Source organism: Aspergillus lentulus (genome assembly GCF_001445615.1).
Source record: "Aspergillus lentulus DNA, contig: Alt04, strain: IFM 54703, whole genome shotgun sequence".
In the NCBI taxonomy this organism is placed as follows: Eukaryota; Fungi; Ascomycota; class Eurotiomycetes; order Eurotiales; family Aspergillaceae; genus Aspergillus; species Aspergillus lentulus.
In genome coordinates this window covers 3,681,410-3,702,308 of record NW_028322122.1, presented here as the reverse complement: position 1 = coordinate 3,702,308, position 20,899 = coordinate 3,681,410, and the positions used below count along the sequence as shown (strand labels likewise).

Here is a 20,899-nt window from a genome sequence, read left to right as displayed (position 1 = left end):
AAGTCAAAATTCAGTGATCGCTGCTCGTATAAAATGCAAACGTATGTATAATCCAGCCTTAAATCTCTGATGTAGTTTACCATTTCAACGACAGGGAATAATAGGTCGCGACCATGACTCTTAACGGAAGCTGCATGTGCGGTGCCATCACCTATACCTCAAGCTGTAAGTCAATCGCATTATTCGTCTATTCTCATGCTAATGTCTGTATTCAAGCTGAGCCCTTAATGAGCTGCCTCTGCCACTGCATTGACTGTCAAAAGGTATGGGCAGTTCCCTGAGGCCGAATGTCCCTACAGGATGGCGACGAAGACTGAGACCACCATTGAAAAGTGGACCGGCAGTGCATTCACCTCCAATGTTATTGTTCCAAGAGATTCGTTTAAGGTCACTAAAGGTATGACCACCAATAGGTGATATATATTCACATAGCTAATACCAGTCAGGAACTCCGCGATCATATGATGCCACGGGTGACAGTGGTAAGGTCAACAAGCACTTCTTCTGTGGTGATTGCGGATCGAGCCTGTACTCGGAGCTGGAGATCATGAGCGACAAGACGGGAATTAAGGCTGGCACGCTCGACGGTGGAGAGGCACACCTGCGCAACAAGGTCGACGTCGAGTTCTATGTCAAAGACCGTGTGCATTACCTGAATGCTCTTGACAATGCGAGGCAGGAACCTCGTCTCGGGTAGGTATTGTAAGCAAAGGGAGTTCAATGTCCCTAGTTTAGGAGGCAGGGTGCTGGTGGCCTGGTGACTGCTCTAAACTTGAGACATGGTCAGGGTTCTCTCAGGATCCCCAGCTTGGAGCTTCAGCATGAACGAGACCAGCCATGGACACTAGTCACAAATGAACACTGTCTGCAGCGATCACTCCGTCCAGATTTAGCTTCTCTCCACAATTGCAACAGTATCAAAAAGGCGTAATCCGGGTCGGCGGTCCTCGGACAGGCGACCCGCGTATACCCGAATCTGGGGCCCCAGACCGATCTTTCGCGTTTGTCCAATCAGGTTTTCTTTATCTTTAACCCTGTTTGTCTTAGAGTTTTGTAGCCAGCCAATGACACTTTCGGAGTCGGGCTGATTGCAGCATCGACCCTGGGGTTTCCGGAGACTTTTTTGGTGTGCCGCGGCAGGCCCGGTCGGGTCGGCGGGTCGCGGATCGTCACTGTCGGTCGGTAAGACCGTCGCATGATTCACACAGCGCCAGTAGAAAAAATCTCCACGCCTCGATCTTAGCTTCACAGTAGCGTTCTGGGCTCGCAACTGCCGCAATGCACTCCGTTCCCAGACGTACAAGAACTGCCGAGTCTGGAGCTTGTTCAAACTGCGTTAAAACGAGGCAGCGATGTTATGTTGGCGTCAGTGGAGGCTCGTGTTCGTCCTGTCGTCGGGCCAAATTGGACTGTGACGCCCACGGCAGCACACCGTGAGTCTTGCTCAGTAACATAAACGGGATATTGATTGCATTGCTGATTGTTGCAGTCCCCGTAGCGTGACCGAGGAGCCAAGCTCGTTGCTCACATATTGTCCCGGTTTGTCACTTTCCGTAAGGTAGGGTGTCCATCAGGATGACTGATATCGTGAAGAGGATATATTCGCCTCGCAGCTCAGGGAAAGCGAGCGAGAATGCAACCTGAAAAACGGTATGGCCGGGAATCCCGCCGTCCCATCAACCATCCCTCTCGACTACCATATCTCTATCATCAATCAACTTTTTGGGCCCGGCTCCGCCGATCCACCGGCTGCCCACTTGCCGGGCTACCTGGCCGGTCTCCCAGACAGACTGCACAGAGACGATGTCGAGTATCTTCGACGTAGTGGGGCGCTTGACCTCCCCAGCGACACGCTCCGCAATGAGCTACTAAAGAGCTATCTGCTCTGGGTCCATCCGCACATGCCTATCCTGGGGCTACATGAATTTCTATCAGCTGTCGCCGATAATAGTGGATCTCATCGGATCGGTCTGTTGCTATTTCACGCCGTGCTGTTTGCTGCATCAGCTTTTGTCGATGTGTGTCATATCCGTGCCGAAGGATATCCTTCACGCAGTGTTTTCCGTGAGAGTCTATCCCGCAAAGTGAAGGTACCTCTCTACCCCTGCCTCGACAACGTTAGGTCCAAACTCATCTGTGCAGGTGCTTCTCGATCTCGAATGCGAAGACGACCGACTCGCTACTGCTCAAGCGATTCTGTTGATGGTATCTCACCCTGAGCCGCACCGCGACCAGAAAGAACTCACCCAGCGGTTGGGTATCTGCATCTCTATGATCAGCTCGTGTCAAACTCAAATGGTCAACGCAAACGCAAGAAAACAACAAATATGGAGACGGACGTGGTGGTCCATATACAGTCATGTGCGAATAACATCGAGTAATCTTCTTACCTCGATGAACATTCCAGAAAACGGCAGTCTATGCGACACCCCTCTTCCCAGTACGCGCGATTTCAGATTCGGTGCCTTATGCGCCAACGCCCAAACATTGGTAGAGAGCTGCGACTTCCTCCGCGACGTGCAGTATCAACAGTTCCTAGCGAGGTTGTTCATTGAGAAAGCCAGGCTCTGTCAGATAGGACAATTTCCTGGACCATCAGCAGACTTGTCTGACTCATCCGGTCGCGAGGGAGGACTTGCAAATGCGGAGAACAAGGCTTCCCCTACTGAAATCGCGGAGTTTGCCCAGAGATTGGGCAAATGGCACGCACAATTGCCGCCAGCGCTTCGTCATCAATCGCCGGTCTCATCGACTGTCATGGAGCTGGAAAGGTTCATAATTATCCATCGTGCCTGGCTTCTATTGCTTTATCTGGCCTCAGCGTATGTCGTCTGCACTCGCAGTGTGGGGAGCAACAGCCACGCAAAAGAGCACATCCTAAACAAAATTAGCCTCATCTTCGATGAACTGCATCGCTTGGGTTTCATCAACCTGCTTCCTAATTCCAGCATCGCTATTCTCGTGCCGGGAGTGGAGTTCCATATCAGGGCTGTGGAATCGGCTTATCCTCAAACGAATGAAGCGAGTCAAAGAATGCTCCAGAAATACTCGGAAATCCTGCATCAATTGCAAGACACCTCTTCTCTTGCCGGTCGCATGATTGAGAAATTGAGCAATGTCACCGCTCCTGGGACTCAGAACGACCTGTCGAGATTAATCACTTCAGAATCCGCCATAGCGGAACCGTCAGTCTCGCATCCTGATTTTGAAGTAAACGAAACTGACGACTTTTACAATTTCTTGGAATCGGGCATGTCCTTTGCAAATGTTATCCCGTCGGTAGATGACAGTCCAAACATCGGGCTTGATGATCCTCTCTCTAATGAGAGTTATCTTTCACAATTTCTGTGATGCTTGGTGGCTGATCCACGCGTATCAGCATCTAATGAATGATGACCTCCTGTTATTTAGGCATTAAAAGCTTTAGTTGGTCGAGAGGACAATAAATTGAAATTGGTAGGAAAATCAAATCGAATACACAGAAATTTGAGATACTTGGGGGTGAAGGTGTAGATAGATCCGAGGAATAAAAGCGGAGCGGAGGGGGAAAGGGGGAAAACAAAAAAGCAAAAAGATACGACCGAAACGCGATTCGAACGCGCAACCTTTGGTGCCGAAAACCAACGCGCTACCATTGCGCCATCCGGCCAATTTGCTTGTGATATGGGAGCACCCAATAATAGATATACTAATAGCCCCTGCGCTTTCACATTATGTGCTTCGCTTTACTACTGCTCAAAACTCATACAATGTTTCCGGTTGGCATACATTGTCTGGCTCAAAATAATGAGACAATGATAAGCAATAACACTTGCGATTGATTGCTCCTTCATACCCATTAACTTCCTCGTCTTGGACACTAAGTCGATGGCCGCTGTCCTCCGTTGTGTACAAATATATAGTTATCCGCTTCATCACGCTTCGATGAAACCTCACGGTCAGTATCCTATTTCTTCAACAGACCTCCGTTCCCGTAGTGCTGACAGTCTAAACCTAAAACAAGAGAGATATAATATTGCACCAGGATGTGACCTAAGATAGCTCATCTCTACCAGGATGCATCCTGCAGACCGCCAAGGATGATCCCCCGCATGAATATGCATACGCGACCACGTTCTCCGATGTCCAACTTCCTTTCTGTCACTACCCACCTCAAGATACTTGGATCCCCTCTGCGGACATGTTGCTAATTCTTTCTGTTCTAGCAGCACTTCCGCTGGTGGCTTTCTGGCTACTCAATAAGCTCGACTACTATCGCACCAAGCAATTCGCAGCGTGGCCACAGCCGAAGCCGTCGCGCGTATGGGGTCATATGAAGGATCTCAACGCCTTTATTTCCCGCGGTGAGCCAAACAGGCATATTGGTAAGTTTCATCTTGCGAAGTTTCTCAAATGCACAAACTGATACAAAGAAGATCATGTATTCGCGGAAATCAAGGCCCACCTTGGTAACCCACCGGTGTATCTCCTCGATGTACGCCCGATACAGCATCCTATGGGTATCGTCTGCAGCCATGAGATTGCAGAACAGGTAGCCAGGAGCTCGAAGCAGTTCCCGTATGGTATGCCCAAGACCCCGACGCTGCAGGCTTATAAGTACCTGATGGGTCCTCATTCGATCCTTACTTCCGAGGTATATTCAACACCTAGGTTGTATGCTTAATATGGAAGACTTTAGCTGATAAAAACAGGGCGATGAATGGAAAAGCCTTCGCAAACGGTTTAATCCTGGATTTGCGCCTCAGCATTTATTGACCTTGCTCCCGTGCATACTGGACAAGACGGTGCCATTTTTCGAGACACTTGAACGTTATGCCCAGTCTGGAGGAGATTTTAGCCTAGCTGAGACATGTACAAATCTCACATTTGATATAATCGGTAGGAATCCGACTGTCTAAGGAGACGTGTTGGTGCTCATATAGCTTTATAGGCGCCGTGACAATGGACGAGGACTTGGGAGCTCAGCTTCCCCTAGACAAGCAGAGCGAGATGGTTAGGCTCTACCACGAGCTCGCTGCAAGCTACCACAGAAAGAGCTCAGTCCGCGCAAGCGGGTTGAACCCCTTGGTGGTATGGCACCAATACACTCTGGCTCGCAGGCTCAATGCCATTATCAAGAATCACATCAAACGCAAATTCGAAAAGTTGAAGGCAGCCAGCATCAACGAGAAAAAGTCCCGCAGTGTCCTCGCCCTCAGTCTACAGGGTATCGAGCACCTTGATGCCCATGTCCTCGATCAGACTTGCGATCAGCTGAAAACTTTTTTGTTTGCTGGTCATGACACAACTAGCATCCTTCTGCAGTGGGCATTTTATGAGCTAAGCCGCACACCTCGTGTTCTTGAGTCTATTCGCCGTGAACTCGACGACGTCTTTGGATCTGATCCTTCTCCGGCAGCAGTTCGTGATAAACTGCTTGCGCCGGACGGCGGAGAACTCCTCACGAAGTTGCAATATACCTCCGCCGTGATCAAAGAGACACTCCGTGTATACCCTTCGTCAGGAACAGGGAGACTTGTGCCCCAAGGGTCGGATGCGTATATTCAACTGCCAGATGGAAGATCGCTGTGCATTGACGGAGTCCTGATGTACAACTGCGAGACGCTCATTCATCGTGATGAGGCTGTCTACGGGGAATCGAAGGATGATTTTGTTCCGGAGCGATGGCTTGGTGATGCCGGTGCTGATCGCATACCGTCCAGCGCATGGCGACCGTTCGAGCGAGGGCCGCGCAGCTGTATTGGCCAGGGACTTGCGACAATCGAGGCACAGGTGATTCTGGCTTGTGCGGTCAGACGGTACGAGTTTGTGAAGATTGGGCTCGGTGAGGTCGCGACGGACAGCGCAGGGGAGCCAATTCTCAATCCGCAAGGGCAGTACGAGGTCAAGTCGAAATTATTCAACGTGAGTATGCCGGTCCTTCTTGGAACCTTTCAACAAGATTGACATTTAAGACAGACAATGCAAGTGACTGCAAAGCCGGTAGATGGAATGATGATGAAGGTGAAGTTGTCCTCCGGTAATACGAAAACGTTCTGATGTACTACTTGACACCCTACTCTTATCAGTAAGCTGCGTCTGAGACCACTGTGTAGAAATGATCTACTTTCGACTTTGGATCACTTCTCAGATGCTATTGCATGCGGTGCACTCGATATACTAATTACCGTAACATGTCTAGCTGTGTCCGAATTTTGATCCGAATTCCATGCAATGTCCAAGTCTCCTCGACTTCTTGCCCAATATGGTCGAACAGTAAGCGTAAGGACTTGCGATCTTTCTTATTGCAGTTCGGTGGACCACTTTCCCAAGGTTCAGGCCAATAATTGACCTGGACATATGGAGTCGGCGCCCACCCATCATAGAACACACCATATCTTTCATCAGGTAAGCCGGTTCTCATTTCAGATTCTGTCTCGAATGGTACACCATGAGTCCAATGACTTGTCCCAATGCGAAACTGGCGCAGACGAGGCAGCCGTGTTTGGAAAGCGTCGAAGTAATGATGCCAACGCTTGTTGTAGGAGCGGTAGTACCCGTACCCTGCCTCCCCGTCATCCTCAAGGCGGAGTTCCATCTCGTCTTTGCTGAACGAATACTCACCCAGCTTGTCTTCAAAAAGACACAGATGATAGAGGATCATGCAATCGTCCAGGGACAATTCACTCAAGGTGGTTCCATGTGAGAGCATCCACCCTAACTGGGAGACTTGGAAGAAGGTGAAATTTCCCAGAACAATGCTTTCAAGACGCGGAAAGTGGGCCTCGCTCAATGCAAGCTTTGGGCGAAACCCAAACCACGTGTCGCAGAAAAGGGTTAGGTGTTCAAGAGAGGACGCGGTTGGTTTTAGCCACACCGACGGAAGCTTTGTAAGAAAGGATTGAGACTTGGGAAATAGACTGAATATGTCCTGATTCCAAAGTTCTTGAGGATCTTCTGTTGCTGCAGTATTGTGCTCTCTCAAAATGCTTAGCCGAAGAGCTCGCAAATTCCCCAGCACTTTAGTGATTCTATTAGATAGTTCGCCCTCTTTGATGTTGATATCCTGCAGATGCTGAATACCCAAGGATTGCAGAGGTACCTCGAGTGAAGCCAGCCATTCAAAGAAGACACTGAGGGCCTTCTTGCCAAAGGTGGCTGCCCGAGGAGGCTTAATAATCCAATGATGCCTAGACTGGCCGCAACACTTGTCAAATTGTAAGGTAGCGTTTTGCACTTTTGACAAGGTCTTAAGGCGTGGAATTCTGTTTTCAAATTCTCTGAAAAAGGAGGCTTCTTCCTCATCATCTGAATCCTAGTTCTGTAAGCATATACCACTCGTTGACAGTCAGAAGAGAATACTAACTTATGGATGTTCACGTGTATTGATATACACCCTTTTGGACCGCATCCTCCAAAGTTGAACCGTTCAAGATTTCATCCATAATCTCATAGCTGTCCAGGGTAGGGTACAGTTTCAAGGTCTCAAACAGCAACTGAGTAGTGGAATACGAGAGAAGGCGACATGTTTGGCGCAAATTTCTCTAAGATGATGGATCGACGTAGGAGACAATGAGAGTAAGAAGCTCGCTGGGCAGAGCGGTGATATGGACCATGTTGCATGAGAACGCAAGCTATGTCGAAGAAGCAGAGCGGCTCAGTCGCTTAGTCCAATTTATATGACCTTTGAATCCTGGCTTGATTCCATGCCAATGTTTTCGGGATTGCGAAGAGAAAGGAAAATGTTTTTTTTTAGATTTGGTCGACGGATGATGAATATACTTCCTTTGCAGCATCACATGAAGGGCTGATCCTCCCAGCGACTCTTGGCAGTGTCAACAATACCCGATTAGGCAGTGCCCTGGGCATATCTCTAATTCTCTCTATGATTTCCCCGTCTGAATTACAAGAGTGAAGTAGCAAGATGTCGTTCAGCTTCAGAATTTCAAACCCCCCACGTCAAGATGTTTGCTTTGAAGTGCGAATATTCACTACAATTTCTATCACGTGCGCTGTCAGAGTCACCGTGTCGACATGACCTCATACTTATTTCTTTACGCACTTCATCTTCTATCATGCATACTTACTTGTTTCTTCTTCATTTGTAAGAAGCTCGGAGACAGCATCATGGCCCTGGGAGAAATGGGTGACTTGAATCCGCCACCAGCTTTGACCCAGGATAGCCGCATGCTGATCCTACCATATGAGATTCTCTTACTTGTCGCAGAATTACTTCCTCTTCGCTCGTGGAATGCTCTTGTGCAAACGTGCAGACGTCTCTACTATGCCTCCCTGCCATCGTTGTATTCCATCGCCGCCAGTACTAAGAACAGCCAAGGTGATGTCTTCAAATGTGCTGCGAGAAACGGCCGCCTTGACACTATTCACCGGCTCATGGATTACGCTCCCGATGGATACTTCAACTGCGTTTATGGGGAGGCTAACCTCCGTGCGGCTGCAGGGGCCGGACAGACAGAGATCATTCGTTGGTTACTGGACTCTGGCATAGACCCTTATTGTACACAAACCAGAAGCGATGACTTCAAGTCATGGGCTTATATACACGGAGCCCCACCGTTACTGATTGCAGCCCGGTGTGGAAACACCGAGGCTGCCGAGTTACTGTTGGATGTCATGCCTGATTTTGACTATGTTCGTTCCCTGGAGGAAAGTACAGTGATTGAGTTTGTGCGGAAGAAGCAGACAGCACTGCTCGAGTCAATTCTTTGCCGAGGCATAGACGTGGACCAAAGAGACATCCATAGGCAAACAGCATTGTTCCATGCTGTACTACACGAGAGCATATCATGTGTGAGGCTCTTATTGGAATGTGGGGCAGATATCAATGCATCTAGCACACGCCAGGTCACACCGCTGTACCCGCAGAAAATGTTCTCGAGGCAGTCGTGGAGCTTTTGCTGCAAAGAGGAGCTCGGGTGGACATGACAGAGTATGCAAGGGAGGCGCCTCTGCATGCTGCCGTATCGGCTAATACGATGAAGGCCGTCTCTCTTCTGATCGAGCAGGGTGCAAACGTGAATGCGATTGACCCATCGCAGGAGAGTGCTTTGCAGCGATCACTACGTGACTGATTGAACCCGGGATTTTGAAGCTCCTTCTCGACGCAGGGGCGGATTTCACAGTCCCAAACATCCATGGTAACAGACCAGTAAAGCGGGTATGGAGGAGTAGGGCCAAAGAGAAAGTACGGTTGCTCTTGAACGCAATAGAAGCAAGGAGAAGCGTTTTCTGACTTGCTAGCATCACCTACTACCTTGCTGCATGCTGCTGTCTGGCAAGATCTGCCAAAATCAACCTTGTCAATCGTGCTCACCGAACCGCTCTGTCAAGGGCCGCAGAGAAAGGCCGCGACAAGGCTGTCGAGATCTTGCTGCAGTATGGCGCGGAAGTCGACATGCAGGATCATATAGGCCAAACCCCGCCTCTTTGGGCCATACAAAATGAACATGAGCGATGTGTCGAGCTCCTTATCCAAGGATGCGCTGATGTTACGAAAGGGGACATTGAGCCGAACACCGCTCGGGTCGGCATGGGGGAACGGGAAAAGCTCACAGAAGAGTCGTGATGCGCTCATTCGAATACCCTATAACCGCCATCCAGCTTCAAGCTCGCTGCTGTCCACTAAGCATACACGCCTCCGAGGATAACATGACCCACGACCTGCATCGATAAAGCAAACACCCGACTGAAGTCCGGAATCATGCATCCTGAGAGTGAAACTGTTGGTCGAGGGCAGGTGATTGCAGGCATCACATCAGAACTGCATATGTTTTTGCCTCTACCATGCGAGCGGGGGTAGGATATCCTTTTATTATTAGCGGTACCTGATCTCCCGCGGAGTTAAGACACTCAAGGCATTGGATGGATGGATGTATTGGCTGGTTTTGTGGTCCTAATTACCGTACTGCATGGTAATACCCCCCAGGCAACAACAACAAGCCTTTCCAAGCTTTTTGTCCATCCAATAGTTCTCCTTTTATTTTGGACATGCCCCACTTGAGCCACCACACAGAACTTTGCTGTCAACCAATCACAAAATTTCGCTCGTTTTGATTTTAATATTGAATTTTCGAAGATTTGGTACCTGGAGGGTTTTCTCCCTAACCTTTCCATGTTTTTCTCAATCAGATAAACATATCTCAGTAATGAACAGTCAAATATATAGCCGGGAAAGACTGGCATTTATGTCAATTACTGACATTTAAATCGTAAAAGTCTTTGATGGCTGAATGGCATACGTCGGCTCGACACGCGGCGGGCCTATTATTGGAGATAGCGCCCACTCAAAGGCCGCAGCCATCAAACTGTTTACCCACCCAGCTCCACAATTGGCCAATAGTGATGCGCTGCTTCATCGATTGATTTCGGTATGTTACGTAGTTGCTTGCAGCGAATGGCAGTTGGAGAGATTAATCTCCGGGCGCCAGGCTCATTTGACGGCAGCTTTGTTCTTCCTCTTATCAGGATTTCTCCTCCTTGGGCCTCCGTCCTGCGGTGACTTCACACCAGGAAAACCTCGCCATGCGCTCACAATCATTGCCACGACTGGGGTGGAATGCCCTCTGGACAACACTATTTTTTACATCGGTGGCCCAGGCGATCGATGTCAGTATCAACGATGACCGTAGGTGTTACGATCAGCAAACTGCGTTGCCGGACTAACACCGCAGTAGAGTCCATCAAAAATGCTGCCAGCACTGCTGCTTACGGCGCGATGAGTTACTACCATGGCAACGAGTCCGGACAAATCCCTGGTGCGTTTCCGACGAAATGGTGGGAGGGTAGTGCCCTGTTCATGGCGATGCTGCAATACCAGTACTTTACCGGCGACCAGACCTACAACAGCGAAGTGAGCTTGGGTTTGCAATGGCAAGCTGGAGATGGCGACTACATGCCGTCCAACTACAGTAGCTACTTGGTAAGCACGGTATTGAACAAATACAAGGCGAGTATCTGACCAGCCAAGGGAAACGACGATCAAATGTTCTGGGGTCTAGCAGCCATGCTCGCCGCAGAGTTGCAATTCCCCGATCGCTCGGAAGGTTACTCCTGGCTTTCTCTCGCACAAGGCGTTTACAACACGCAGGTCGATCGGTGGGATACGTCAACATGTGGAGGAGGCTTGCGCTGGCAGATCTATACATACCAAGGGGGGTATACAATGAAGAACGCCATCTCTAACGGGGGGTTGTTCCAGCTAGCTGCCCGTCTTGCGCGTTACACCAACAATCACACATATTACGAATGGGCCGAGAAAGTATGGGACTGGAGTTGCTCGTCGCCTCTGCTCAACAACAAAACGTGGAGCGTTGCCGATTCCACCAACATCGAGGACGGTTGTAAGAGTCAGGGGAATAATCAATGGTCCTACAACTACGGGACTTACCTCATGGGCGCGGCATATATGTGGAATTACGTACGTCCCCGGAAATCAACCAGAGAGTATACCAATACTGACAAGTTAGACCAACGGAACCAACACAAAGTGGGCAACTGCCGTCGACGGCCTGCTCAACAACACCCTGGACCTCTTCTTCCCCACCAAATACGGCGGCAACATCATGTCCGAGGTCCTCTGCGAGCCGAACGAAGTCTGCAACGACAACGAAATCCTCTTCAAGGGTCTTGTCACATCCTGGCTGGCGTTTACTGCTCTCCTGGTCCCCTCCACTTACGACAGGATTCTCCCCAAGCTGCAGGGCTCAGCCGTGGCGGCCGCCGCAACCTGCACGGGCAACGGCAACAATTCCTGCGGAGTGCGATGGTACACTTCGAAATGGGATGGATGGACGGGCATGGAGGAGCAAATCAGCGTCACAGACGTCTTGTCTGTCAGCCTTATTACCACGAAACATAAAGGACCAGTGACCTCGACTACTGGCGGGAACAGCACCAGCGACCCGACTGCGGGCTCGGGAGATAAATCGGCACAGACCACTTCTACCAGTAAGATCACCACGGGTGATAAAGCGGGTGCTAGTATCTTGACTATTGGCTTCGTGGTGGGATGGGTCAGCTTGATGGCTTTTATGGTCATTGGAGGTTAGGGATGAGCGTGTGGGTTAGCGTCGTCGTGTAATTTTATCACATCTGTTCTCATATTCTCTGTACATAGTAGACCATGTTCACTCGACCAGGAATAATGCAGTCGCAGCGTTGGGCTCCGTGATTGACGGTGTCAGGCACCATGTAACCAGATCGCTGAGTCTGTGGGATAGCAGTATTGGTCTGAGACAAATCCATAAAAGCGATTTCTAAATACTAGTTGTAATGTCGCTTTTCTTATGTTCAAAATTCGTTCAAAATTCGAGTATTGTTTGTTCTATGCCTCTTGGCGACAGTCGAATCAATAACCCGACACATTAAGTGTAGATCATCAACAACATCTGCCCGCATCATGAGATCATCGTCCCAGTTAAATCCCGATCGAGACTCAATCATAGGTAGGTAGCTCCATGATGTCAGCGATGGCACTCGATTCGCCGAGAAGCTGTGACGAGTTCGCCTCCCCGCACGTCCCAGACTGGTTCCCCAAAGTATATTCCCACGGGATTTAAACAGACACACCGCACTTCACCTCACCTCGAACAAAATAACTGTCCAAGCCAATACATCTTGAATGCAGAATGCTCCGAAATCTCATCCGTACAACACAAACAACAACCCTCCGACCCCGCGTCTACATCTACACACCCATACTCACCCGCTCAATCCAAACCCATCCCCAACCCAGCCCGGACGAACTCGACCGCCAAACCCTCCACCCAGAACGAGCCGAAAACACGCAGTCCGGCACTGACGACGAGGTCGCACGGCACACCTCCTCCTACGACCCCTCGACCACAACCCCAGAGATTGAATCACAGGCTCTCGAGGACGAATGCAAGCTCCTCGGCGAGGTGGATCCCTTGTTCTTCAGCCCTGCGCACCGCGAGGTGAGCGCGCTGCTGGACCCGAAGCTTGAGGTTGCGGTGCATACGATTGAGCATTTGAGTCCGAGTGCGAAGGGGTGGACGAGGAAGCATAAGGAGGTGATCATCAGGAAGGTTCCTGGGGCGGGGAGTTTCGATCAGTTTGAGAGGTTGTTGAAGGGGTTGAGGGATATTCAGAAGAGAGGGGGGAGTGCGGGGTCGGGGTCGGCTGTTACCACTTGAAATCAGGTATGTATGACCGTGTTGAAGATGCGCTATATCCAGTGACATGGTCAGGTCCTTACTAGTGGGTTGTTTGATTGTGATGGTATGCAATAACGGAGTTTGGGATTCAAAAGGTAGTTGAATTGAATATCAACTCTATCATTATGTATATAGTCTATCGTGGATTATAATTGAACTAGTGTGCAAGTTCCTGGTACAGTTAGTGGAGTCCAGCAGAATGTATAGTGGACACTTACACTTGCGAATTTGCTCCTGGCGCGAATCTTGGGTCCAAACAGCAGAAGGACCCAGGGGACGATACACAGCAAAGCTCCCTGCCAAGGTCAGCCTCGACTCTCTTTTCACAGATACAGAAACTTACAATTCCACCGAGTAGACTGGAAGCACCCGGATATCCCAGATTCGTAAACATGGCGTTGGTTACCAGCGGAAAGGCACCACCGAGGAGATTCCGACCTGTCGTCGAGTGAGTACTCCGGAGCAACGGAACACGGAAAAACAACATACAGCAAGATTGCGCCGCAATCGCCGAACTGGCATATCGGTGATAGGTGTCTGCCAGATAATTAAAGGTTGCTAGGTAGACCGAGAAGATGCCCATGGTAGCGCATCCAACTGCTATCGTTGGGACAATCCACGGAATGGAGGGGTAGGACGTCCAGCCGAACCAGAACAACCCGATTGGCATGAGGAGTGACTGGATGCAGACGAAATAGAGCCGTCTTTCGGCGGATTTGGGGAGAGTGACGAAGCGTCGCGCGATGCTTTCTTGGTAGATGCTAATGACGGTTATGATGATGACACCAACACACATGGCTGGAAGTTGTTAGCGAGGCCTATATCCGGGGGGTGGGTGGCATACAAGTGAAGACGGCGCCGCTTTGCTCAACGTTGAAGCCGTGGTTGGTCTTGAAGACCAGCGGGACGGAACCAAATTGGAGATATAGAACTGCCCAGCTGAAGGATACCCACAGGGAGAAGAAGAACACGGTTGGCTCGGTCACAAGTAAGTCTTGTTCCCGGGTTAGTATGGCGTTCGACGGATAGTAGATGGATGATAACTCACGGAATGGTCGATAGCACGAGATACTGATCATCTGGGCCAAGGACGCCCTCTCCTCATCACTCTTCACCTTCCACCGGATGCGCTTGACTGTCTCCTTATCCGACATGATGACTCCGTAATGACCAGCACTCTCCAGTTTTTCATAGTACGTGTTGAGTGCTTTTGCCTTCCGACTCAGAAGCACACTGCCTCGGGTTTCTTTAAAGAAGAGATAGATGATAACAACAAAGACGGCGGAGACGATGGCATGAGAGTACCAGACCCATCGCCATGTGGTGTGCTGCACAACGGCGCCAGCAATCATCGGGGCCAGTCCAGTACCGAAAAGAGCAGCACCAGAGAACAGTGCCATGGGAGTATTCCGGTCTTCCGCATGGTAAATATCGCTGATCACACCTCCCACCATGGTTGAGAATGTCGCTGCAGCTGTCAGTAAGCTGCGATAACAGGAGTGTTTATGAGAGGATTGACATACATCCGCCTGCGCCCTGGAAGAATCGTGCAACAAGCATTCCTCCAAAAGAGTGAGTGCCTCCACAGGCAATGATGCATGCTTTGAACGCAGATTAGCATCGAGAACCTTTTCCCGTCATTCCTGAGAAATACCATACCGACAAAGACAATTCCACTAGCAATGAAGATCGGCCTCCTTCCGTTGATTTCTGAAAACGGAGCCAGCACCATCGGCGCCAACGCAAATCCAACGCAGAACACAGTGATGCCCAGGTTATAGACAACCTGGCTAATCCCCCATTCCTTGGTCAGTTCAGCCGACGACGGACTGATCTCTCCAGCTGAGTAACCTGCCAATGCTGTAACTGCACAGGAGATCCATGTCATCATGGACTTGCGCCATTTCGGCCACAAAAATGGATTGGAATACTTCTTGAGATCCGGACATTCTGGGGCGGGTGACTGGCCTGGTCCCGGAGGTGATGTGATGAATGGTGTCGGCAGAGGCGTGTCCAATTCTAGGTATAGATATTCCACTTCTTGGTTGCGAGTGTCCTTTTCGGGCTCCCTGTCCATGGTTGTATTATAAAGGACGTCGTAGATATTAAATCACTTGATGGGCTGCACACTGCTGAGATGTTGCCTGGTTTCCTGCGCCATACACCTCTAGAAGTTGACAGTGGGACAAGCTTCAAGTGATATAACAACAAATGACGCACAGGTTATCGTATCGGCTTTATGAGTCGTGAAAAACTCGATCCGTTTACCATGAGTTGGAGAAAATTGGAGAAAGTACCTCTATAGACGGCCAAAAAAAAAAAAAAAAAAAAAAAAAAAAAGCGACAAGTTGCAATCCCTCCGCTTTGGTAGATTCGAAGAACCTGTCATATGTGCGATGCAAATGTTATTCTCAAGTTTCGACTAAGCTAATTGGGTATTCTATCATTCTTTGCAAGTTTTCACCACTACTAAGTTGCCCTACTGAATTCAAATTTGATCCTTCCCATTATTAATCGCTCCACTTTCTCCAATTCTGTTGCGGGTGCCAGAAGGCGCAATTCGGAGAAGGGCCGTATTCTGACTGACTCATCTTCACATGCTGGAGACGAAGCTGTATGCCATCAAATTGAACAGTGATATTTCAAATCTTGGACAAACATAAAATCGGAATGGGATAATTGAATGTTGGTACTATTTTGTTCATTCATTCATTCATCTTAGTCTTTCCTTTTCCCTTTTTGAGGACTCCTGTCAACTGGCAGCGGCATGTAGTAATCTCTCAATCCTTAACCGAGATGCCGGTTCCGCATCCGGTCCCGCATCATGCCTTAGATAAGCACTTTGACCATGCGAGGGCTCGCAGTCTCGCCTTGCAAGTATCAAGCTCCTTTATCGATTCCATCTAATAGCATCGGTGCTGTACGATTGCTGTCATTCTCTGGTGCTCAGCAGCCATTCTCACTGCGAGAAGACCTCGTTGGCCTACCGTGCGTTGGCGACTGTCTTCTGCACCGACCGGGGAGGAGCGCACAGAGCTGACTGTCCTCTTTCTTGGCATTAATGACATCTTGTGAGAGACTCTCCAGGTTGGAGAGTGGCACAAGGCTACTCAGGACCATAACAACCACAATCTCATCGCGATGGAAAATGGTCAAGGCTGCCCGCACTTTCCAATGCCAGCGATGTTCTCGGACGTTTGCTCGACTGGAGCATCTTCAGCGCCACGATCGGTCGCGTGAGTCCTCTCCGGTCCGTCTTCTCCAAATCCACTGACCGGCCCTGTAGACACCAAAGAAAAGCCGTATGTCTGCGACAAGTGTCCAAAATCGTTCACTCGCAAGTAAGTACCGCATTGAGCAACGAGAGGGTCGAATGAAGAGAATATACTAAGTGCTTAGGGATCTGTTGACCCGCCATGAGCGATTGTCCCATAGTTCACCGTCCGGAAACCGCGACACCGACAATGGCGACCATCCAACGCCCATACCATCAGCCACTGACCATGTGTTGGATGGGCTGAATATCCTTGCATCCGCCGTAGCGGATTGTACCGTGCCCACTTCTACTCAGGGTCCTCCTCGCGGGCCGCATCAGCATCCACTCTCGGCCAGCCAAGGTACATTCTCTTCCGGTCGGCCGGCAACCGCGGATCAGGCGCCTCTCGCCGGCCATCCTTTACAATCAGCGCATTCCCCCGGCGCGGCTGAAGCGACTGTTTTTGGTGAAACTTTCTCCGGATACACTACGTCCAACGCATATGACGGTGACGACTTCACGTCTTTCCTTGACAGCATTCCGCTTCCCAGCCATCCCTATTCGCCGACGTATCAGCCCCTACCTGTATTTCCCGCCTGGAACTTTGATTCGACTTCCGATTACGATCATTCAGTTGACCGAACAGGCACGGCGGACGCAGCAGTGACGCCGTCGAGCTCGGTGCTTCCTCGTCATGGGACGCAGTTGCCCTCTCTGCAGCCCGAGAGTCCGCAAACTTCCCACAGAGCGCGACAGCCGAAGGGGGCCATTTTTGTCACAACACAGTGTCGCGACAGAATAATTACGCTGCTCGCTGATTACGCCAATGTTCTTCCAGATCCTTACATCCCGTCTCGACATGCTTTGTCCCGATGCCTCACAGGGTATCTGTCTGGATATCACGATCATTACCCGTTCATGCACATCCCGACTTTGGACATTGAAAATGTGAGCTTGCAGCTGTTTCTTTCCATGGCCGCATTAGGCGCTCGGTACTGTCGGGAACCAGATACAAGTTTGAGCCTGTACCAAGTCGCAAGGACCATTACCATGGAACATGTTCGGAGGACTTATCAGTTTCCTGGGGCCGGTCAATTTTCCGAAAAGTTTAAACTTTCGACTACTGGAAGTCCTGAAAGTCAAGATCTTCTCGAAACTATCCAGGCATTATTGCTGCTCCATTCAGTCTCATCATGGTTCAAACGCAATCCGTCCCATCACGAATCCCTCTTCATGCGCAGTTTTATGGAGACAATGCTCCGAGAGGGAGGACTGAACGAGCTGCCTGAGCAGGATGGCTCATGGAAAAGCTGGATACGCCGGGAGTGTGTGAAAAGAACCTCACTCATTGTTTTCTGCTATCTCAATATCCTCACCATTGTCTTCGATATCACTCCACTCATCCTCACCGAGGAAATTAGTATGGATCTCCCATGCAGCGAAAAGGAATGGCATGCTCCAAATGCCGTTGCTTGGATGCAAGAACGCAGTCAGACACCACCGGAACCAAAGCTACAAGACGCGCTGTCGTCGCTTTTCACTCATCCTACCACACCAAAGGCAAACCTGGAGAGCTTCTCCTCTTTGGGTGGATACGTGCTGATCCACGCCATTCTACAGGATATCTGGCTTCTTCAAAAGACTCGTCGCCTGCCCCTGTCACGAAACAGCTCTCTCTCTACGGCGGAAGCCTTATCCCTTGAACAAGCGCTAGAACAATGGTGCCAATGCTGGGAGCGCAACCAGGAATCCTCGATCGATCCATTTAACCCTCACGGGCCCCTCTCTTTCACATCCACCGCCCTCCTTCGTCTCGCGTACATCCGCCTCAACGCGGACTTTACTTCCGCACGGCGCCTGCAAACCTGGGACCCGAGCCAGATTGCGCAATCACTGCGCCAGAACCTTTCCGTGCAGCGGGGCGACCGGCTGACACGGGCCGCCTTACACTGCGCTCATGCTTTGAGCACGCCCATCAAGCTCGGGATCAACTACGTAGCTCACACGCTGGTTACCACCTGGTCGAACCAATACGCACTGTGTTCGTTGGAATGCGCGGTGCTACTGGCGAAATGGCTCGAGAAGGTGACAGTGCCGAATCCTGATCCCGCCTTGACGGAGCAGGAAACCAAGCTTCTAGAGTTTGTGATCGAGATGGTTATGGAGACACAGCATGGGGCCAGTCGGGAATGGTTGCTGGAGAACAATACACGGCTGAGTGCTATTGTCACTCGTCTTTGGGGTCGATTGTTTTTGACGGATCATATCTGGGAGGTGGTCAATCTGATAGGGCAGTCTTTAAGTCGGTATGCCGATATCCTAGAAGGAGTTTAAGGATAACTTGAGCCATTGTTGTCCTCTGAACCTTGTAAACCATTACTTAGCATCGAAATTATCATTGGGGACGAGTCGTTGACCACAAGACGCCACGGAGTTTTCACTTCCATCTTGCCCGCTTCGAAGCGAACCGACACCGGAAATATTCAGCCAACCGAGGGTCGCAAGCCGGAATCGATAAGAACAATTGGATATTATGACTCAATTGCACACTGAATGGTGTTCTGCGATCCCTGGACGTAATGCCAAGACATTCTCGTGATTGCGTGATTTGATGCTATCATGGCCAATATGAAATCTTCGAGTATTTATTCCTTCTACCGGGCATAAATCTGCTGGGATATTCTCATCTATACCAACCATTGATTCCTCTCGTCCTGGACCAACACAACAGGTGGCAATGGTCGCTACAACGGCGGTCGACTTTCCCCAAAGCCCGCGGGATGACAAAGCTCCAGCTATCAAAGTGACTCGGGACAAGCTCCCCACAAAAGGCGACGCAGCTTTGCAACTTCTTTCCGGGAGAGACACTGAGAATGGGGCCCTAGACCCCGAAGCCTCGCGCCGCCTCGTCCGCAAGATCGACCTGTACGTGATGCCGTTAATCTGCATCGTCTACTTCTGCCAATACCTAGACAAGATCGCAATCAGCTACGCCAGCGTGACAGGAATCAAAGAATCAGCACATCTGCATGGCAATCAATTCAATTGGATATCCAGCATCTTCTTCTTCGGCCAGCTTACCTTCCAATTTCCCACCATGCGGCTCATCCAGGCCTTCCCGCTGGCCCGGTACGTGGCGACCAATGTCACAATCTGGGGCATCATCCTTGCCTGCATGGCAGCCTGCAAGTCCTTCGCTTCGCTGATGGTCTGTCGCACACTCCTGGGCTGCGCAGAGGCCGCGATCGTTCCCGCGTGGGTTGTCTTCACGTCGCAGTGGTACCGCAAGGAAGAACAGGCGTTCCGGGTGGGACTGTGGTTCTCCATGTGCGGCTGGGCACAAATGTTCGGCGGGTACGTTGCGTATGGGGTAGCGGTTCATGTCGGTAGCGACCCGCACGCGGCACTGCGCGGATGGCAGGTTATCTTTCTCATTTTAGGAGTCTTAACCGCGCTTGTGGGAGTGCTTTTCTTCTTTATCTTGCCGGACTCCCCAGTTACAGCGGGATTCCTATCAGCCGAGGAGAAGGCCCTGCATGCGGAGCGTCTTCGAGGCAACGAGCAGGGTATTGGGAGCTCGGTGTTCAAGCGTGAACAATTTTACGAGGCGCTGAGAGATCCGAAGACATGGCTTTACTCGTTCTGGGTCTTTGCCGCGAATATCCCAAACTCGATCGCTACCAGCTTCGGCAATATCCTTGTTACGGGGATGGGGTACTCGGCCACGCAGAGCCTGCTGCTCGTGACACCCTTGGGCGCATACGAGGTGGTCGTCCTGGTTGGATTGACGTACCTCGCTATGCGAACGAACCAGCGCCTGCTGTGGTGTATCATTGGGCATATCCCGAGCATCGTGGGTGCGATCCTCATGGCTACGACGAATAAAGCTCCCGCCTTGGTGGGGTATTATCTATCTGGCGGCATCCCCATCGGATGGACGACTATTCTGGGGTTGACGAGTACCAATGTCGCCGGGTCGACGAAGAAGATCACCGTCTCGTGCATCCAGACCATCGCGTATACTGTGGGCAACATCATATCGCCGCAGACGTTTCAGCACAAGGACGCGCCGAGGTATCTTCCGGCAAAGATCTCGATTGTCATTCTATATGTTCTTATCACCCTGGACTTGTGTCTGATCCGGTGGTTGTCGATTCGGGAGAATAAGAAACGGGATGCGGAAAAGGAAGCGCTGGGGGATGCGTACGTGGTGGAAAAGGACCATGAGTTTCTAGATCGGACTGATTTTGAGAATCGCGAGTTTAGATATGCGATTTAGGCGATAGACGATCATAATAAACTGTGTTGAGCTAATGAATGAACTGATAATAGACCAACGAGTATTGTCCTGCAACATGGTAGAATAGGGAGGTAGGCACATCGTCTCTAATTAAGGATTCTATTGCCACAGACCTATCGCTGATGCTGAACCGTCCTCTGCACCCCCTCCAACTCCGTACTTTTAACG

The 20,899-nt window shown here is 50.4% G+C and overlaps 9 protein-coding genes and 1 non-coding gene across 10 annotated transcripts; 7 read left to right on the top strand and 3 right to left on the bottom strand.

Annotated features, from left to right (window-relative positions):
- Positions 1 to 300: 300 nt before the first annotated feature.
- Positions 301 to 3,351, top strand: ALT_2478 (transcription factor domain-containing protein; the record flags this gene model as incomplete). The annotated part of the gene is made up of 6 exons (XM_089599351.1): positions 301 to 397; positions 447 to 693; positions 1,141 to 1,182; positions 1,252 to 1,433; positions 1,594 to 2,090; positions 2,143 to 3,351. The coding sequence occupies 6 exons, from the start codon at positions 301 to 303 to the stop codon at positions 3,349 to 3,351; spliced, it is 2,274 nt and encodes a 757-aa protein (XP_089456497.1).
- Positions 3,352 to 3,577: 226 nt separating this feature from the next.
- On the bottom strand, positions 3,578 to 3,649 carry ALT_t058. Its single transcript has one exon. It is a non-coding gene; the product is annotated as a tRNA-Arg (tRNA).
- A 275-nt stretch (positions 3,650 to 3,924) lies between these two features.
- Positions 3,925 to 5,946, top strand: ALT_2477 (cytochrome P450; the record flags this gene model as incomplete). The annotated part of the gene is made up of 5 exons (XM_033564416.2): positions 3,925 to 3,937; positions 4,056 to 4,364; positions 4,416 to 4,633; positions 4,692 to 4,878; positions 4,931 to 5,946. The coding sequence occupies 5 exons, from the start codon at positions 3,925 to 3,927 to the stop codon at positions 5,944 to 5,946; spliced, it is 1,743 nt and encodes a 580-aa protein (XP_033420307.2).
- Positions 5,947 to 6,163: 217 nt separating this feature from the next.
- ALT_2476 (uncharacterized protein) lies at positions 6,164 to 6,691 on the bottom strand (the record flags this gene model as incomplete). Its single annotated transcript, XM_089599350.1, has 1 exon — positions 6,164 to 6,691. One exon carries the CDS (start codon positions 6,689 to 6,691, stop codon positions 6,164 to 6,166), a length of 528 nt encoding a protein of 175 aa, XP_089456496.1.
- Positions 6,692 to 8,106: 1,415 nt separating this feature from the next.
- Positions 8,107 to 9,565, top strand: ALT_2475 (ankyrin repeat domain-containing protein; the record flags this gene model as incomplete). Its single annotated transcript, XM_089599349.1, has 3 exons — positions 8,107 to 8,766; positions 8,835 to 8,929; positions 9,280 to 9,565. The coding sequence occupies 3 exons, from the start codon at positions 8,107 to 8,109 to the stop codon at positions 9,563 to 9,565; spliced, it is 1,041 nt and encodes a 346-aa protein (XP_089456495.1).
- Positions 9,566 to 10,521: 956 nt separating this feature from the next.
- Positions 10,522 to 12,047, top strand: ALT_2474 (glycoside hydrolase family 76 protein; the record flags this gene model as incomplete). The annotated part of the gene is made up of 4 exons (XM_033564417.1): positions 10,522 to 10,624; positions 10,674 to 10,918; positions 10,967 to 11,416; positions 11,466 to 12,047. 4 exons carry the CDS (start codon positions 10,522 to 10,524, stop codon positions 12,045 to 12,047), a joined length of 1,380 nt encoding a protein of 459 aa, XP_033420308.1.
- Positions 12,048 to 12,626: 579 nt separating this feature from the next.
- On the top strand, positions 12,627 to 13,154 carry ALT_2473 (uncharacterized protein; the record flags this gene model as incomplete). The annotated part of the gene is made up of 1 exon (XM_033564418.2): positions 12,627 to 13,154. The coding sequence occupies one exon, from the start codon at positions 12,627 to 12,629 to the stop codon at positions 13,152 to 13,154; it is 528 nt and encodes a 175-aa protein (XP_033420309.2).
- A 178-nt stretch (positions 13,155 to 13,332) lies between these two features.
- Positions 13,333 to 15,252, bottom strand: ALT_2472 (MFS transporter; the record flags this gene model as incomplete). Its single annotated transcript, XM_089599348.1, has 8 exons — positions 13,333 to 13,347; positions 13,394 to 13,471; positions 13,519 to 13,613; positions 13,665 to 13,973; positions 14,020 to 14,169; positions 14,224 to 14,643; positions 14,699 to 14,776; positions 14,835 to 15,252. 8 exons carry the CDS (start codon positions 15,250 to 15,252, stop codon positions 13,333 to 13,335), a joined length of 1,563 nt encoding a protein of 520 aa, XP_089456494.1.
- Positions 15,253 to 16,323: 1,071 nt separating this feature from the next.
- Positions 16,324 to 18,765, top strand: ALT_2471 (transcription factor domain-containing protein; the record flags this gene model as incomplete). Its single annotated transcript, XM_089599347.1, has 3 exons — positions 16,324 to 16,411; positions 16,462 to 16,516; positions 16,575 to 18,765. The coding sequence occupies 3 exons, from the start codon at positions 16,324 to 16,326 to the stop codon at positions 18,763 to 18,765; spliced, it is 2,334 nt and encodes a 777-aa protein (XP_089456493.1).
- A 403-nt stretch (positions 18,766 to 19,168) lies between these two features.
- ALT_2470 (allantoate permease family MFS transporter) lies at positions 19,169 to 20,710 on the top strand (the record flags this gene model as incomplete). Its single annotated transcript, XM_033562889.2, has 1 exon — positions 19,169 to 20,710. The coding sequence occupies one exon, from the start codon at positions 19,169 to 19,171 to the stop codon at positions 20,708 to 20,710; it is 1,542 nt and encodes a 513-aa protein (XP_033418780.2).
- Positions 20,711 to 20,899: the final 189 nt, after the last annotated feature.